At 43.7% G+C, this 14,364-nt stretch overlaps 1 protein-coding gene across 6 annotated transcripts in view; it reads right to left on the bottom strand.

Annotated features, from left to right (window-relative positions):
• Positions 1 to 14,364, bottom strand: part of LOC100194674 (oxidation resistance protein 1) — a 158,580-nt gene that overhangs the window by 77,223 nt on the left and 66,993 nt on the right. For all 6 annotated transcript variants that reach the window (XM_045718572.1, XM_045718573.1, XM_045718571.1 and 3 more), the window contains one exon: positions 6,135 to 6,331. In XM_045718572.1, the coding sequence (XP_045574528.1) occupies positions 6,135 to 6,331 (197 nt within the window). The remainder of the gene's footprint in view (positions 1 to 6,134; positions 6,332 to 14,364) is intronic.

Genomic DNA, 14,364 nt, shown 5'->3' with positions numbered 1-14,364 from the left:
GGCTGGTCAGAGAGAACCTCAGGTCATCACATAATGTAGAGCTATGAATCAGAGATTTGACCTTTCCTCCCTCATGGTCCATACTGATGGTCTTACTGATGGTCCTACTGACGGCCCTACTGATGGTCCTACTGATGGCCCTACTGATGGTCATACTGATGGCCCTACTCATGGTCTTACTGATGGTCCTACTGATGGTCTTACTGATGGCCCTACTGATGGTCCTACTGATGGTCTTACTGATGGTCCTACTGATGGTCTTACTGATGGTCCTACTGATGGTCTTACTGATGGTCCTACTGATGGTCTTACTGATGGTCCTACTGATGGTCCTACTGATGGTCCTACTGATGGTCTTACTGATGGTCCTACTGACGGTCCTACTGATGGTCTTACTGATGGTCCTACTGATGGTCTTACTGATGGTCCTACTGATGGCCCTACTGATGGTCCTACTGATGGTCTTACTGATGGTCCTACTGATGGTCTTACTGATGGTCCTACTGATGGTCTTACTGATGGTCCTACTGACGGTCCTACTGATGGTCCTACTGATGGTCCTACTGATGGTCTTACTGATGGTCCTACTGACGGTCTTACTGACGGTCCTACTGATGGCCCTACTGATGGTCTTACTGATGGTCCAACTGATGGTCCTACTGATTGCCCTACTGATGGTCCTACTAATGGTCCTACTGATGGTCCTACTGATGGTCCTACTGATGGTCTTACTGATGGTCCTACTGATGGTCCTACTGATGGTCCTACTGATGGTCCTACTGATTGCTCTACTGGGCAAAGCATAATGTCTGCGTCCCAAATGGCACTGTGTTCCCTATATAGCACACAACGACAGAGCAGTGGAAGGATGGAAGGACATTAGTGTTATCATTGTGACATTTCTGGTCCACAACCTGGACCAGTGTGCGTCTTCACCTTGACTTCATAAGGGTAAGGCTGCCAAACAGGCCTGCAAATGAATTACTTACAACCAAAGATACCAAGAAAAAATATATATACTTTCTAAACAGTGAATTGTCCCAATTCAAAGTAACTGTCCCAATGCATACAGTGTCAGTGGGAGATGACAATCAGTTGTGTACATAGTGTAATTGCCGCCCCTGGCAACTGCTACTATGGGTAAACACAAGCAACAAACCCCCTTAGACAGTCAGAAGAAATACGAGGAGAAAGGAACACTCATGTTCTGCCTAAAGCAGTAACTAGGCCTATAACTCTCACCAACCATAACGGTGAGCAGCATCTCTAGCTAGTCAAGTAGAATTTATAAACGGGAATTTAAAGATAGCAGAAATCCTGACATTGTTTCAGTTAACAGTAGCAGCCAAATCGCAACCTGACACACACACACACACACACACACACACACACACACACACACACACACACACACACACACACACACACACACACACACACACACACACACACACACACACACACACACGATGCACACACACAATGCACACACTCACGCACACACAAAGAAATGTCAGACCCTTTAGAGAGGGCCTTGTGAGTCTGTCTCCCCAGAATGACTGGCCACCAGGTCAGCCCTAATAATAGTCAGCCTGCTCACTCGTTCAGACCAGAATATTTGTGTAAGCATGCACCGTCAAACAGCAGTGCTGTACTGTGATAATACATCTCACCTCACACTGTGGCCAAGGTTGGCGCAACACACAAATCTGTTGCCTCTACCATCCTTGAGACAGATTCCCACAACAAACTCCATGGGTCAGAGACACAGCTAATACATTAGGGAATAACGAGTCAGACCGACAGAGAGAAAGAGAGAGAGAGAGAGAGAGAGAGAGAGAGAGAGAGAGAGAGAGAGAAAGGAGAGCTACAAAAGTACAAGGTGAATAACCCTCTCAGAAGCCATTAGCTCTAGCTTCCCAGTGACAGACTCTTAAAGCTGTGCACCCTTCCTGGCACTTCCAGGTGGTTACAACACCTACTCAGCCAGATCCTTCAGTGTCTGCACTCCAAATGGCACCCTATTCCCTATATAGTGCACTACTTTTGATCAGGGCCCATAAAAGTTGTTTAGTATGTAAGGAATAGGGTGTAATTTGGTGCGTAATCAGTGCCACCGTCGCCTCCCTCATCTCAGACTATCAGTGGAAATTCAAGTGTTGAACCTGGTTGGAGGCTCATTGATTGTGTGGTTATTAAAACGTCTTGATGGTGTAATGACAGCTCTGTAAGGAGGTAGGTTCTGTCACAGACAGACAGCACAACAAGCTGTCATGTCCCCCCTAGGCTACATTATTATTTATTCTCCTATTAGAATAAATTAGCATGATAGGATCCAAATGGGCTGGCTGGATATGTTGCTTTAGCCTGAAGGGTGGATTATAAAGCACATCAAGATAGGGGTTTAGAATGAGGGACCGTCACTAGTCAATGTCTAGTTACTAGGCCTAATATAGGCCTAATGTCACAACCTAGAACCAAATCTTGTTAGCGCCAGCTAGCTACAGTGAGAGAAAAAGTATTTGATCCCCTGCTGATTTTGTATGTTTGCCCACTGACAAAGAAATGATCAGTCTATAATTTTAATGGTAGGTTTATTTGAACAGTGAGACAGAATAACAACAAAATAATCCAGAAAAACGCATGTCAAAAATGTTATAAATTGATTTGCATTTTAATGAGGGAAATAAGTATTTGACCCCCTCTCAATCTGAAAGATTTCTGGCTCCCAGGTGTCTTTTATACAGGTAACGAGCTGAGATTAGGAGCACACTTAAAGGGAGTGCTCCTAATCTCAGTTTGTTACCTGTATAAAAGACACATGTCCACAGAAGCAATCAATCAATCAGATTCCAAACTCTCCACCATGGCCAAGACCAAAGAGCTCTCCAAGGATGTCAGGAAAGCACATATACAAGAAAGCACATATACATGCCCGTCTGAAGTTTGCCAATCAACATCTGAATGATTCAGAGGACAACTGGGTGAAAGTGTTGTGGTCAGATGAGACCAAAATGGAGCTCTTTGGCATCAACTAAACTCAACGTGTTTGGAGGAGGAGGAATGCTGCCTATGACCCCAAGAACACCATCCCCACCATCAAACATAGAGGTGGAAACATTATGCTTTGGGGGTGTTTTTCTGCTAAGGGGACAGGACAACTTCACCTCATCAAAGGGACGATGGACGGGGCCATGTACCATCAAATCTTGGGTGAGAACCTCCTTCCCTCAGCCAGGGCATTGAAAATGGGTCGTGGATAGGTATTCCAGCAAGACAATGACCGAAAACACACGGCCAAGGCAACAAAGGAGTGGCTCAAGAAGCACATTAAGGTCCTGGAGTGGCCTAGCCAGTCTCCAGACCTTAATCCCATAGAAAATCTGTGGAGGGAGCTGAAGGTTCGAGTTGCCAAACGTCAGCCTCGAAACCTTAATGACTTGGAGAAGATCTGCAAAGAGGAGTGGGACAAAATCCCTCCTGAGATGTGTGCAAACCTGGTGGCCAACTACAAGAAACGTCTGACCTCTGTGATTGCCAACAAGGGTTTTGCCAGCAAGTACTAAGTCATGTTTTGCAGAGGGGTCAAATACTTATTTCCCTCATTAAAATGCAAATCAATTTATAACATTTTCGACACGCGTTTTTCTGGATTTTTTTGTTGTTATTCTGTCTCTCACTGTTCAAATAAACCTACCATTAAAATTATAGACTGATCATTTCTTTGTCAGTGGGCAAACGTACAAAATCAGCAGGGGATCAAATACTTTTTTCCCCTCACTGTAGCTAACTATTACAATTAGCTAACTAGCTAACTGTCTTTATATTTAATGACATGTAGATGTATGTTTATGTCTGCCACCAGAGATGATATACTATAAAACAAGCCAATAAAGGACCCACACACTACTCACGCTCTTTTAACATCCATACCCTCACTATTCCAGTAGCAGAGCACTTACACTGTAGCAGGGATTTCAACTGTATTCATTTACATTGATAATTAACCACATAAGCTCAAGGACAGGACACAATAAATGCACAAAGAGCTCTTAGCATTGTTTTACATTAAGCATGATTTAACCCTGCTGTTAAGCAGTGTTGGGATTAGTTATTTGAAAAGTAAACACAAAGTAACATGTTATTTTACAATATTACTTTGTGTGGAAAGTGACGTGTTAAATTTAAGCAATGAGGCCCGAGGAAGTGTGGTATATGGCCAATATACCATGGATAAGGGCTGTTCTTATTCACGACGCAAAGCAGAGTTCCTGGACACAGCCCTTAGCCGTGGTATATTGGCCATATATCACAAACCCCCCGAGGTGCCTTATTGCTATTATAAACTGGTTACCAATGTAATTAGAGCAGTAAAAATAAATATTTTGTCATACCTGTGGTATATGTTCTGACAGACCATGGCTGTCAGCCAATCAGCATTCAACCACCCAGTTTATAATACTAGTTATATTACATTGTATTACTTTCATGAAACAAATCTCACAATCTCACAGTTTGTTTGACTGTCGGAGGGAGCAAGGCGTGCTCTTCCAAGGATAGGCTACTCACTATCTCAGGTTAGATCACTAGTTTCATCTGTGGCGTTGCTTTCCTGTGCTAGTCTACAAGTGCTGAGCTATATATGGGGTGCTTAATTATCCCTCTACAGTATACTGTAAGCCAAACATCTGCACACATTTCTTATCTTTTCATTCAAAATCTTTCTCTCAAGCCGCCAGTTCTGGTTATAGAGCGCACGAACACGAACCCATAGAGATGTATAGAGGGCACACTTGCCACTAGACAGAAAAGCCCTCTATGGGCTTTGCTATCAAAGAAGCGATCAATGGCAAAGATCAGAGGTGTACATTTATATGAACAGCAGCTGTGATGACGTTTCTCCAAACAGACTCTCCACTCAGTCGAGCACTAAATGAGGAAACAAGTCAAGATCGGATCATGGAAACACCCGTCCCGATAGAGATATGATTCTGAAAGTAACGCAGGCGTTGTTTGACAAAGTAACTGTAATAATATTACCCAATTTGAACAAGTAACGTGTTACTTTACTCCATTACTCATTAAAAGTAATCCGATTACGTAACATGTTCCTTTTGAACCGTGTAACCCCCAACACTGCTGCTAAGGCATCAGGTTGTAGAGTCAGGAGCTCAAGAGACCGGGGAGCATTAACCTGTACACAATTCTTTTACAATAACTTAGCCAGTTACAGAGATAACACAAACACGGTATATGGTTATTTCACAGCTACAGAATTGGGTAAATGATTATTGAAGACTAGAGAGTGTTGTTACATCACCCCCATAGGCCTGCTGAAACTGTCTGGTCATGAATGGACCTCGTCTTACATCAGATCAATATATAATACCAAACTGAATTGATTCAATTCACCATTCATCAGCCCTGACTGACTGACTGACTGACCGACCGACTGACTTACATTGCACTCCTTCCTACCTTGCCATTGGTGTCAGTATGATTCAACAGCCAATCATCTCTCTATTAACAGCGGGTTAAGATGTACAAGGTGTGTGTGTACAAGGTTAAACCAAATGATTAACTAAAAGTCCGACACATGCAGAACACCTCAGCAGTACTCTGTCCATCCTTGAAGCTAGCTAACAAAAGTAGCGAAGTCAATGGGCAATCGCATTTCAGAGGCAGAATGATTCAGAGATAGTGTGTGCACAGAATTGCATTATGAACTCCCCAAACTCATTTTACCAACTCAGAAAGTGTGCTTCCTCAAGTGTTATTACTACACCTCTGACAATAGCTAAATATATTCCTACATAAATATAAAGTAGCCTATAGCTGCCACAAGCACCAACCAGCACTCCCCAAAAATGATTTATTGTGACTTGATGCAATGAGGCCATCTTGAGGTTCAATCAGTCAGTCGCCTTACAAAGCACCTACGCACGCACACACGCACGCACAAACGCACACACGCACACACACACACACACACACACACACACACACACACACCCTCCAACATCCCTTCCTCTTCCTGCCACAGACTCGTGTCCCTGGAGGAAAGTCAAATGGAGGAACATGGAACGTGGACACACATAGATGGGCAGATCAGAATTCTAGCACTTTTCATTTACCGATGGTGTAGCCGCGTTTCAGCTCACTGCACCGTGGACTGCAGATTCTCTGGGAATTGGTTGCATTGTTTTGCTGAACCCCCAATGTGGTTGTCTTGGTAACAGGTGGTGCAGTCTTGTTGATCGGCGAGGTTGGCACCAGGGTAGAGGAGAATCCTTGAGTGGCAATATCCACTGACTGGGATTTATTCTTCAGTCTGTTCAAAACAAAACAACAACAGGAAATATGGAGTCAGTCATAACACATAACACCACATATTCAGTAATAACATGGTCATGCAACAGGAAGTGGGAAATATGACCTTGTAAATTCAAAAGTGTCAAAAGATACAGTGCATATACATTGCTGCCAATAACAAAACAGTTCATCATATTATGTTATGTCAGCAGTCAGCACAGCAGCTACTGATAATGATGTAGAGTGAATGCAACATTTTCACGGTGTGGCATATTCCATACTCTGGCTATGATTAATTGGAGGAGAGATCAATAACTTAATGAGGTCCTCATTAACAATTCAATTTAACAAACCATTTCAACAATATTTTATTGTTTTATAATAAAACACAACAATATTATAACAGGAATATGAATTGGACACTTCTGAACGAGATACGCTGTCATTGATCAAACATCAAACAGATAATAAGTGTAAAGATATGTGTTAACAGGACATTGCAATTTTGGGACTATTCCGTTGGTTCCCTTGTAGGCCTGGGCAAACGAAATCAAGCACAGCTCAAATATTTGAAAGTATTTGACATTATGTATTTGACCCAGACGTGGTAACTTTCTACACACAATGTCAGACAGCAATTTCACAATACAAACACTGTTGATGCTGTAAAGTGAAGTGGATCACCTGCTTACATAAGATGACCTATACATGATTAAACCTTATCCTACGAGACACTGACCTAAATCAAAGGAACCTACGCCAAAGTGTAAAAGCCAATTAAACGTCTCACCATAGGATTTACACAACAGGCTAGTTTATTTATAAACAAGTTCAGTACAAAGTTCACTAAGCTAATCCAGGTATCAAACATGCAGAAGAAACATTATATAAGTATGCAGCACCTGCGAGTTAACAAAAACACCACAATGATTATGAAGACGTTACCTACCAGTTACTGATTTCCCTGCCTACTACGTTGCAATATCATCAACATTATAAAGCATGGAAAATCAAAAACATGAGGTAAGCACATATTATTTAGAGAAGATAGTGTAAATGGATGAACAAGTACTCCTAAAGTACTATCTATGGTATGTAAACTAAAGTCCGTCAGTCTTTCCCGTAGACAAGGCCTGTCAGAGTAGCCTGAAGCAGCAATACAAGGTTCTTCTCAGCGCTCCTTTCTTCCCTCAGACGGAATCGTTCCGGCTCCAGCCATTTCATTTCATTCCACTAGCTCCTCTCCCAGGACAGACAACAGCAAACATGACATAGCCTCTACAAGGTAATGAAATACACCATCTCCATGGAAACACTGTCAATCACTTTTGTGTACAGTACATCCAAGGAGAGACACCAACAGAAAGAGACATTCACACATAGAGGCTGAGAAGTTTAACTGGCAGCAGCAGTTATGAGTCCCATAAACAACAACCCTAGTGGTAGGCCCTATCTTAAAGAAAACATTGAAAAAACGTAAACATTTCCATATGCGATCATACTGACGGAGCTTCGAGGGCAGTATGTTGCTCTGAGGACCCTTATAGATACTTATAGATAGATTCTACTTATAGATTCTACTAAAACCTACGCTTTTTTTTTAGGAGTAACTTAAATAAAGGGTTTGTTTTGTGATGATTGTTTTTGAGGTAAAGTTTTCAGCATGTGAACATGCTATAATGAAAGAGGAGAGAGGTAGAGTTACACCATGGTGATCAAGGTTCTGGAGGAGGGCAGACAGGAAGAGAAAACCTGTAGGTGTGTGTGATGTCTATCCCAGAATCCCTTGGGAGAAAACAATAATTACCACCTCATCAGTGAGGGTCCTCCTTCCAGATCTGATTCACTGGCTGGGTTGTGTGTGTGTGTGTGTGTGTGTGTGTGTGTGTGTGTGTGTGTGTGTGTGTGTGTGTGTGTGTGTGTGTGTGTGTGTGTGTGTGTGTGTGTGTGTGTGTGTGTGTGTGCGCACATGTAAGCAGACTGCAGCTGTTTTGTGCCAACCGCTGAAACATCAGCCGCTAATCAGGACAGTGTAGTCTGTGGCACCGAACAGCAAAACAATAACACTTTCCACAGGGATCACAACAATGCCTGGCTGGTGTCGCCTTGTTTAGTGTTCAACACATCTAATCATCATATATGGTAAGATATGTTTACCACAATAACAGGAGTTATTGTAAAGTAAGCCTTGTCCAAGCCAAAACCTCCCATACAATAACAGAAATAACAGGAATAATATTATCAAATTGGTTTGTATTGATAACTACCACTGCTTAGAAAACAAAGATGGATCTTATTAAACAATATAATTACAATCGTTTTTTTTTCTTTCTTCAGAGGTAATTACTGTAAGCTCCAAAGACTGTGTCCCTGACAACTGGGCTGCATCTCAATAGCCTTCAACTGGTGTACAGCAACTATCCACCCCCCTTCTCAATCTACACATACCGTCTGATCTGACTGGCTACAGCTTGCATCGGCACGGTTTATCACAGCTTTCAGTGGGCCAATGGGCTGGGGCCAGAGACGGTTAGGTCACCAGTGGCCCTATGGCGTTTAATCCTATCACATGGGGAGGGAGATGGAAAAGCATGTCAACAAAGCCACCAGCTCCCACCAACAGATTCTATCTATCTATGAGCAGCAAAACATTTAATAAGGGGGAAGAGGTAAGGGAAAGAGGGAAGGAGAAAAGGGAGGGAGGAAAGCAAATGAAAAGCGGGCATTTTGTTTTCCTTCCCTGCTGTTCTGTTGCTTGGTCCAGGAGGAGAGCGGTGCCTAACAGGCATCACTCAGATTATCCATCTCTACAGGGACTGGGAGTCACATGGTTTGGCAAGGCAGAAACAACACAGGAAATGTGGGCCAAGTCAAACATGCTTATCACTACACCCAGTAAGAGGGATTAGAGCTAGAGGAAAGGGGGCAGCTTGGCTCCACTCCACTCGCTTCTGAAAACAACAAAAACACTGCCTTTAGTTTATGCAACTGTATATGAGGCTTGTCATGTAGATATGCTGCAATACTGGCTTGGCTGGGTTTGACATCCATAACAGCAAAATGGCCGATATGACAGTTATGATTCCCATTACACTGTGTTATGCAACAGCATTGTGAATGACGGGAAAAAAAACACCATCACAAAGAAACCTAATTTAGTGAAAACACTGAATGTTCTGTGTCTTTGTGGGGATGGAAATCAGGCAGGATTCAGCTCTTAGACATTAAGACTCCAGGCAAGCCTTACTCAACGTTCGCTATCTGAATGATTTTCAAGTTGCTCATGCCTTTATTTTGTTGTGTTTAAAGGAAATGGATAGAAACACACAACGGAAATGTATTTTTCTGTCAATTACACTGTTATGTCATTATATGTAACGTATGTATCCCTGTTCTCCCACGCTCAATAGGCAGCCTATTAATTACCTCTGTCTTAGCTATTATTGAACAATTAGACACTCATTATAAACTCAAACACACTATAATAGTGCAGCCTATGGCATATCTCCATATGAATGCAATTTCTTCTCTTCAAAGTTGAATTAATGGTCATGATAGAGCCATAACCCTCTGTGGCCATTTATTGTGACGAAGGCCTATCCTATCCTACCGTAGCCCTTTCCTGCAGTCAAATGACCTAGTGGCCTAATGGGTGGAATGTTCATATTTTTCCTAATTTCTTAATTAATAAACAAACAAAAAATTTGACTCTGACTCCCGAGTGTCGCAGCGGTCTAAGGCACTGCATCGCAGTGCTAGAGGCGTCACTACAGACCCAGGTTCGATCCCAGGTTGTGTTGCAGCCGGTCGTGACCGGGAGACCCATGAGGTGGCACACAATTGGCCCAGCGTCGTCCAGGTTAGTTTAGGGTTTGGCCGGCCGGGATGTCCTTGTCCGATCGCGCTCTAGCGACTCCTTGTGGAGGGCCAGGCACATGCATGCTGACTTCGGTCGCCAGTTGTACGGTGTTTCCTACGACACATTGGTGTGGCTGGCTTACGGGTTAAGAGAGCATGTGTCAAGGAGCAGTGCGGCCTGGCTGGGTCGTGTTTTGGAGGACGCATGGCTCTCGACCTTCGCTTCTCCTAAGTACGTACGGGAGTTGCAGCAATGGGACAAGACTGTAACTACCAACTGGATATCGCAAAATTGGGGAGAAAAAGGAGTGTGCAGAGCTGTCATCAAGGCAAATATAAAATATATTTTGATTTGTTTAACACTTTTTGGGTTACTACATGATTCCATATGTGTTATTTCATAGTTGTGAAGTCTTCACTATTATTCAACAATGTAGAAAATAGTAAAAATAAAGAAAACCCTAGAATGAGTAGGTGTTCTAAAACTTTTGACCAGTAGTGTATATCAAATGGTTTTGTTATATGTCAGTCTTCTGTGATGTATATAAAGTGCAATATTGGGATGCAAAATCGAAATTGAATAAACTCTATATCTGACATGGTGCAGGTGTCCTTAATTGCCAGGGCTGTAGCTCTCTGGGGTAGGAAAGGTCTGCATAATGAATGGAGGGAGAATGCAGACTGCAGACTCCCAGTCTCATCTAACCCTCACTAAATGCTAGAGCAGCAGTTCTGTTGTCAAACGGCCTGAGCGGGTGGCATTCTGTCTGAACAATGAGCCCTGAACATCGACAGCTTGCTTATGAAAGTGCTGAGACTACAAACAAAACAGGTAAATAGCTGCCTACTGCAGGGGAAAGGGAAATGATTTGAGCTGACTTAAAGGTGCCGTTTCTCCTCACTAATGACTGTGACATGCCCTGCATGTCACATGTGTAACCAGAGGAAAAAAACTCTAGACCACCTTTACTCCACACACAGAGACTCTCCCTCGCCCTCCATTTGGCAAATATGCCCATAATCCTATCCTCCTGATTCCTCCTTACAAGCAAAAACTAAAGCAGGAATTACAAGTGACTCGCTCAATACGGAAGTGGTCAGATGACGCGGATGCTACGCTATGGGACTGTTTTGCTAACACAGACTGGAATATGTTCTGGGACTCATCCAATGGCATTGAGGAGTATACCACCTCAGTCACCGGTTTCATCAATAAGTGCATCGATGACGTCGTCCCCACAGTAACCATATCCCCATAGTAACCGTACGTACATATCTCAACCAGAAGCCATGGATTACAGGCAACATCCAACTGAGCTAAAGGCTAAAGCTGCCGCTTTCAAGGAGTGGGACACTAATCCGGACGCTTATAAGAAATCCTGCTAGGCCCACAGACGAACCATCAAAAGGTCAAAGTTTAAATACAGGACTAAGATTGAATCCTACTACACCGGCTCTGACGCTCTTCGGATATGGCAGGGCTTGCAAACTATTACGGAGTACAAAGGTAAACCCAGCCGCGAGCTACCCAGTGACACGAGCCTACCAGACAAGCTAAATGCCTTTTATGCACGCTTCGAGGCAAGCAACACTGAAGCATGCATGAGAGCACCAGCTGTTCTGGATGACTGTTTGATCACGCTCTCCATAACCGATGTGAGCAAGGCCTTTAAACAGGTCAACATTCACAAAGCCGTGGGGCCAGATGGATTACCAGGATGTGTACTCAAAGCACGTGCGAACCAAATGGCAAGTGTCTTCACTGACATTTTCAACCTCTCCCTGACCGAGTCTGTAATACCTACATGTTTCAAGCAGACCCCCCATAGTTCCTGTGCCCAAGAAAGCGAAGGTAACATGCCTAAATAATTACCACCCCGTAGTACTCATGTCGGTAGCCATGAAGTGCTTTGAAAGGCTGGTCATGGCTCACATCAACACCATCATCCTGGAAACAAAAGACCCACTCCAATTTGCATACCGCCCCAACAGATCCAAAGATGACGCAATCTTAATCACACTCCACACTGCCATTTGCCACCTGGACAAAATGAACATCTATGTGAGAATCTTGTTCATTGACTACAGCTCAGCATTCAACACCATAGTGCCCACGAAGCTCATCACTAAGCTAAGGACTCTGGGACTAAACACCGCCTTCTGCAACTTAATCCTGGACTTCCTGATGAGTCAGCACGAGGTGGTAAGGGTAGACAAAAACACATATGCCACGCTGATCCTCAACACTGGGGCCCTTCAGGGGTGCGTGCTTAGTCCCCTCCTGTACTCCCTGTTCACCCACAACTGCGTGTCAAGCACGACTTTAACACCATCATTAAGTTTGCTGACAACACAACAGTGGCTGATCACTGACAACAATGAGACAGCCTATAGGGAGGAGGTCAGAGATCTGGCAGTGTGGTGCCAGGACAAAAACCTCACCCTTAATGTGAGCAAGACAAAGGAGCTGATCGTGGACCACAGGAAAAGGAGGGCCGAACACGCCCCCATTAACATCAACGGGGCTGTAGTGGAGCGGGTTGAGAGTTTCAAGTTCCTTGGTGTCCACATCAACAACAAACTAGAATGGTCCAAACACACCAAGACAGTCATGAGGAGGGCACGACAACACCTTTTCCCCCTCAGGAGACTGAAAAGATTTGGCATGGGTCCCCAGATCCTCAAAAAGTTCTACAGCTGCACCATCGAGAGCATGCTGACCGGTTGCATTACCGCCTGGTATGGCAACTGCTCGGCATCCGACCGTAAGGCGCTACAGAGGGTAGTGCATATTGCCCCATACATCACTGCTGCCAAGCTTCCTGCCATCCAGGTCCTAGACGGTGTAAAAGACTCCAGTCACCCAAGTCATAGACTGTTCTCTCTGCTACCGCACATCAAGCGGTACTGGAGCGCCAAGTCTAGGACCAAAAGGCTCCTTACTAGCTTCTACCCCCAAGCCATAAGACTGGTGAACAATTAATGAAATGGCCACCCGGACTATTTACATTGATTTGACATAGTATGCATAGAAATAGAATGAACTGCACGGGAATTTTTGTTATAGTAATTCTATTTCTGTGATTGTAGAATGTGATTGTGTGTTGTTACTTTGTAAGGTACACTCAATGAAGCTAACAAGGAAGTGGTATCATATTAAATCACCCTTTTAGTGACGGATCTAGAAATGCAGATGATTTGCTGGAATGAACCATTAAGGGAAACATGTGACAACCCTCCGGTAACTCAGGTGTAGAATAATAAAGATGTGATCTTCCACTGCACCTTCCATCTTCATCTGTTATGTAAGGCATTAAGCAGTGCTACAATACAGTGGTGGGTTGGACAGGAAAAGCCCTCTGTCAGTGAGTGATGTCCATCGTGCTACTGTATACCCTTCAACTGAATACACTGGTTTGATGACATATTTTAATCCCTGACAGGGCTTTGTCAACTGCTGTCAGTTCTGCAAACACTTGCTGTTTTTCTTTTTGGCTTTGTTTTGGCTTTTGGATTTTATTTCTCCCCCGTGAACTGACAGACAGCAGAAACTTTGCCACATCTTTTGATCTGGGTAGAAAGATAATACAATCTGTGTAACCCCTGGGTCTTGTCCCCTCCTCAGACTTCACAGTGAACCTCTCTGATCCTGTACTGCTAGGTTATGGCAGAGACAACAGAAAAGGACCATGCTCTCTGATTGCCCTGGGAGTTGAGTTTGGAGTGTAGGTTACCACACAATACTACCACCGACTATGACTTACGGGTCTAAATATTGTATGTTCTTACGGGTCTAAATACTGTAAAACACTTGAGAGCACAGAGTGTAATGTGTAGAGTTTACCTTTCTTTTCCCCCTACATCATCTCAAAAGGTTACGCACGCACGCACGCACACACACACACACACACACACACACACACACACACACACACACACACACACACACACACACACACACACACACACACACACACACACACACACACACACACACACACACACACAAACACCCACACACACCCACACACACCCAGCAGCTTCAAGTGTACCAACAGAACAATGTCTCACCACCAAACCCTAGCTGGCTTTAATGATCTATCCTCCACATAACAGTGTCTGCCAACAAAGTGGGACAGCTTTGTTTTTATTAAAGCCTGCCCATAAATCAACAATGCTGCTCATATAAACTCA

This window comes from Salmo salar, chromosome ssa05 (genome assembly GCF_905237065.1).
Source record: "Salmo salar chromosome ssa05, Ssal_v3.1, whole genome shotgun sequence".
Classification (NCBI taxonomy): domain Eukaryota; kingdom Metazoa; phylum Chordata; class Actinopteri; order Salmoniformes; family Salmonidae; genus Salmo; species Salmo salar.
This window is presented reverse-complemented; position numbering and strand designations above follow the sequence as displayed.